This window comes from Lontra canadensis, unplaced genomic scaffold, assembly GCF_010015895.1.
Source record: "Lontra canadensis isolate GAN:19392208 unplaced genomic scaffold, GSC_riverotter_1.0 scaffold28, whole genome shotgun sequence".
In the NCBI taxonomy this organism is placed as follows: Eukaryota; Metazoa; Chordata; class Mammalia; order Carnivora; family Mustelidae; genus Lontra; species Lontra canadensis.
This window is the reverse complement of record NW_022631022.1, coordinates 8,591,805-8,597,083: the sequence shown is the minus strand read 5'-3', so window position 1 is coordinate 8,597,083 and position 5,279 is coordinate 8,591,805. Positions and strand designations below refer to the sequence as shown.

Genomic DNA, 5,279 nt, shown 5'->3' with positions numbered 1-5,279 from the left:
CTACAGGGGTCTTTTCTGCTCCTGTCACCGCTTAAAACTATCAGATGGTTCGAGGGAGGATATGGAGGCAGCCACCTAGCTCAGCGGAGCCGCGGAGCCCACAGCAGCGCCCTCCCGAGCCCCGAGGACGCCCTGCTGCCGTCTGCACCGGGACTCTGCAGCCGAGCTTGGCCGCCCGGGGATCTCACGGCCAGAAGCTCAGCGGACTGGTCGACTCCCGGCGCTGCAGGGCTGAGCTGCGAAGCTCGGAGACGTGCGGAGCCCAGCCGAGACCCGACACTGCGTCCCGGCAGCGCACTGGGAGGGACCCGAGAGTTGCAGTGCCATCCCGGATGCGGACGCACAACTTGGAGCAACTTTAAGGTGAGCCCTCTGGTTTCATCCCTGCCCCAGTCCCCGCTCCAGGTCCAGCTTACTTCTGTGCTTCCCTCGCGCAGCTCATCGGCTTCCCCTCCCGCGCCCCCTGGCCGCCCCCACTCTGCACTCAAAGTTGCCAGCTAAAGAGTGCGGGCGCGGGCTGATCCGGCGCCGCAGCCCCTACCCACCACGTCTGGTCTGTACTCGGCCTGGCTGGCTGACCTCGCGGTGTCTGTCTGTGCATCCATGCTCCCCCCGCCCCCATTATCTTCTCCCCTGTCCAGATCCAAGCAGCCGCCGGCCCGCGCGGACCCGGAGCAAGAAGGGGGCAAACAAGAAGATGCCTCGGCCCGGCCGCAACACGTACAGCGACCAAAAGCCGCCCTACTCCTACATCTCGCTGACCGCCATGGCCATCCAGAGTTCTCCAGAGAAGATGCTGCCGTTGAGCGAGATCTACAAGTTCATCATGGACCGCTTCCCCTACTACCGGGAGAACACGCAGCGCTGGCAGAACAGCCTGCGCCACAACCTCTCCTTCAACGACTGCTTCATCAAGATCCCGCGGCGGCCAGACCAGCCGGGCAAGGGCAGCTTCTGGGCACTGCACCCCAGCTGCGGGGACATGTTCGAGAACGGCAGCTTCCTGAGGCGCCGCAAGCGCTTCAAGGTACTCAAGTCAGACCACCTGGCTCCCAGCAAGCCCGCCGACGCCGCGCAGTATCTGCAGCAGCAGGCCAAGCTGCGCCTCAGCGCGCTTGCGGCCTCCGGCACGCACCTGCCACAGATGCCCGCCGCCGCCTACAACCTGGGCGGCGTGGCACAGCCCTCGGGCTTCAAGCACCCCTTCGCCATCGAGAATATAATCGCTCGCGAGTACAAGATGCCTGGGGGTCTGGCCTTCTCCGCCATGCAGCCGGTGCCCGCCGCCTACCCGCTCCCCAACCAATTGACTACCATGAGCAGCTCGCTGGGCACTGGCTGGCCACACGTATACGGTTCCGCAGGCATGATCGATTCAGCCACCCCCATCTCCATGGCTAGTGGCGATTACAGCGCCTACGGCGTGCCACTGAAGCCGCTGTGCCATGCAGCAGGCCAGACGCTGCCCGCAATCCCGGTGCCAATCAAGCCTACACCGGCCGCAGTGCCCGCGCTGCCCGCGTTGCCCGCGCCCATCCCCACTTTGCTCTCGAACTCGCCGCCCTCGCTCAGCCCCACGTCCTCGCAAACAGCCACCAGCCAAAGCAGCCCCGCCACTCCCAGTGAAACGCTCACCAGCCCGGCCTCCGCCTTGCACTCGGTGGCGGTGCACTGACCCGCAACAGCCCGAGCCCCCTCTTGTCCCCCTCCCGCCAGCTTATTCGCCTTCCCAGCCTCCCAGCCCTGCCCTCCTCCGCCTAGGACCGCCACCCTAACTTGTCCATTTCACCTTCGGCCAACCCTCTCCCCACCAGGAGAACTTTGTTTTGGACCCAGGAACTTGCAGATGGCCTGGAGGCGCATGGGAGCTGTCCTCGCCTCCACAAGAGGGGAAGGCAGGGGGCACCTGAGCCAAGCCCTCCGATTCCCGGCTCCCCCCCCCCCCCCCCCCCCGCCCAAACCCTCTCCCATTTAAGAGGCAGGGGAGATCCTGCCTCCCGCCTTTGCCGAGAGGAGCACGTCTTCCCTTGGCCTGGACCGGCGGGGCTCTGGACTCCGCGCAGTTAGTTCCAAGACAAGAGAAACCGCCTCAGAGGTTTCCTGGAACAGATCTCCCCTTAGGGCTGCAGCAGCACAGCGGAGGGCCGGATCTCGTTTACGTCTTGGAAATCTGCCGAGAAAAGGGACCACTAATCTTCCTACCCCACTCGCCTCCGCCCATCCGGCCGGGGCTGGGCGGACCACAGCTTCCCGGAGTAGGAGTAACGGCCCAGCCTCCCAGCTTCTGCGGAGTTGTTTTGTTTTGTTTTGTTTTGTTTTTTTGTTTCCTGCCAGAGGCTCCAGGCACTGGGAGTTAGGGGAGAGGCTGCCAAACTGAGAAGGGGACGCTAGTCCTCAACACGAGCAAAACAAAACTAAAAGTAACCTTGTAGCATTGTTTACAAAGGCGCCCGGTAAAATGTAAACAGTGAACTTGAATCTGTATTGCTTGGCGGGCGAGCGGGCAAAGCCCACTTTACAAGTACCTGTTGTAATGTGAATGTTTACTCTTCATTTCTGACCAGGTTTAGGGGAGGGAATGGGGGATGGAAAGTTAATTGGGATGTTAACTTTCCGATTACTTAGAGACCTTTTAGCTATTTATTTTATTGTTGGAAGGAAAAAAAAAAAGAAGAAAATGAAATAAGCCCAAACTATGAAAGCATCAAGGGCAACCCTAGAAGAACTTAGATAGCTGACTGGTAACATGAAGGAGATGTCACCGGATAGGTCTCCCATGGACAAGTCTTTCTGTTTGCTACAAGAACTTTCCCAAGAAGCTAAAGGGCTGCAAAGAGATGTAAATGCTTGTGAATAGGAATGATTATACACTGTGTAAAATGCACTTTTGTTTGCTATATTCCTTTAGAGTCTTAGGTAATTTGCTGGAAAACGAACTGTTGTTCTGGTGTGACCTGCTTAAGTTAAAAAAAAAAAGTTGTAGTGTCATCAGGGCTGTAAAATTTTTGCCTTTCATTTTTCTCCTTCCCTGTTCAGAATTAGCATGGCATTTTAAATATTGATGTTCTTGTTCCCAGCATGCCTGTTTTAAGACAAAGAATTTTAAAAAGGTGTCTACATTAAATTATGAATCTAGTCCAAATAATATTTTCTCATTAAAATATGTAAATCCAAATTTTAGTTTTGTGTGTTTTTGAAGAGTTGCTGCAAAATAACTTTACAAAAGATAGATGTAGTGCTTCTCTAACCATGCTTTTGATAATACATTGTCTGAATAGTTTGTCTCTTTCATATCTTATTTTTTAAAATAGTCAATCTCCCCCACTTGCAGATTGCGGAGAAATGATTCAAATGGATTCCTGAAGCCGGGGGAAAGAGGGAAGTATTTCTAGAATAGATCAGGTACAAAGGTGTAGTGCTGAAAAACTCGTTAAAAAATGCAATACTTCATATATTTATCTATCTTAAAATTTACATTTTACAAAGTATACTGAATATAAGGCTTAAGTAGAAATCAGGTAGAGGCTACATGGAGATACAGCATGTAAAGCAGACCTGTTTACTCAGTGCTCGTACTCTGATGCATTAGAGTATTCATTTCTGTGCTCCTTAAATTATTTCAGTTGTAGAAATTTTCTTTTTCAGAAGTTACCTAGAAGTTCACCTTGCATGATCAAGAAACCTGTTCACTTTGATTAGAACAGATTTCTTTTCACTCATTCATATGGGAAAATAATGCTTGATGCATTTATTTTAAGGAAGTGAATGAAGTTAATTTAAATGCTTAACTGTAAGTATTTGCTTTTCTTCAGATTTTTGCCGAGAATTACAATTTGCCCAGAATTTATGGCTCAAGGCCAACTGAAACTTTACTGAAGGGGGTCACAATATTTCCAGAGTGAGGTGTGTATTCAACTAATGAAGTTACAAGACAAAGAAAAACTTAAATGGTGATTAACACTTTACTGTGTAAAATGATTAAACAAAAACCTTTGTGCAGTACAGAGAAACCCACACAAAAATCATGATCACTATACTCCATAAGGAGAATCCTTAGCACCTGCGACCCTTACATATTTAGAGGGTTATCTGAAAAAAAAAATTAGGATTAATGCAAAGGGTAATTAATCCTGTTGTGACCATTTTTAAAAAGGAAGGATCCCACACACAGCCAAAAAAAAAAAAAGGTGGAAAATAAATGAATCATTGGACTGATTAAAATGCATGAAGCTACTAAAGCTCGTCAGACAGGGGACAACTAAACTCATTCATCAAGCCCAATTCACAATTATATCAACAAGATCAGCAAAAGAAAGCCTCGAAAACTTACCCACCCCAGGCTAGGAAACTCTTGAAACTTTGTTCTCAACAAGAAATCATCTACATATAAAAAAATTAAATACATTGTCATCATTTCCTGAAAAATAAAATTAAGGTCATTTCTGGAATATTCTAATTTTATTGAATTTACTAACACTGATTTCAAACTGGGAATGAAGGGCTAATGTGGGCCTTAAACATTTTATAAATTATCAGCTTAGATAATCAGGTAAAATATTTGTCCTATAATAGGCAGTAGAATATATATGTATAAATGTACAATACATACATTTAATAAATGGGGGTAAGATGCAGATGCTATTTCTGATTTTTAGCAATGGAGTGATTTCAACTCACTGTCTGAAAATGGTCTTTTCAGCTAGTAAGCTCGTCATGGTGTATTGCAAAGAATGAAAAACTTGGGCATTGTGAGCCCTCCTTTCACAACTGCAGACATCTTTTCTCAGACAAAGTTGAATGAGTAAAGTAAAAAATCCACTGATAATATTTTCACCTTGATCAGAAATCCAAAGGCAGTCCAAACAACACATCTCCACCGTGCTCCATCCTTAGCTTTGAGACTTACGCCCTGTTTAGGTGAAGTGGCCCCACAAACAAGGAAGTTTATAACTATGATACCTTCAATGACTCTCTTTGTCATGTTAAATCTTTTCACCTGGCTCAAGTCCAAAGTCAATACACACAGCTTTAAAATAAAACTGGAAGAGACAACACCATGCAGTGAGGTGTACGTTCAGGGATCTTATCCAGAAGATCGAGTTACAACTAACTTGTATTTTCTATTTTGCAAATTTGGGCCTTTTTAAAATTTAGGTTTTTGATTTGGAAACTTGGCTGTCCTGTTACTTTTGGTTTTTAACATGATTCTGTACTCAACTGTGTTTTTAAAATGGCCTTCTCTGTGATTGGGGAAATGCTTACACAATGGATGAATTTTG

At 48.3% G+C, this 5,279-nt stretch overlaps 1 protein-coding gene across 1 annotated transcript; it reads left to right on the top strand.

The window, feature by feature from the left end:
* Positions 1-259: 259 nt before the first annotated feature.
* FOXB1 (forkhead box B1) lies at positions 260-1,830 on the top strand. Its single transcript, XM_032865147.1, has 2 exons — positions 260-363; positions 642-1,830. Exon 2 carries the CDS (start codon positions 698-700, stop codon positions 1,673-1,675), a length of 978 nt encoding a protein of 325 aa, XP_032721038.1. The 5' UTR covers positions 260-363; positions 642-697; the 3' UTR covers positions 1,676-1,830.
* Positions 1,831-5,279: the final 3,449 nt, after the last annotated feature.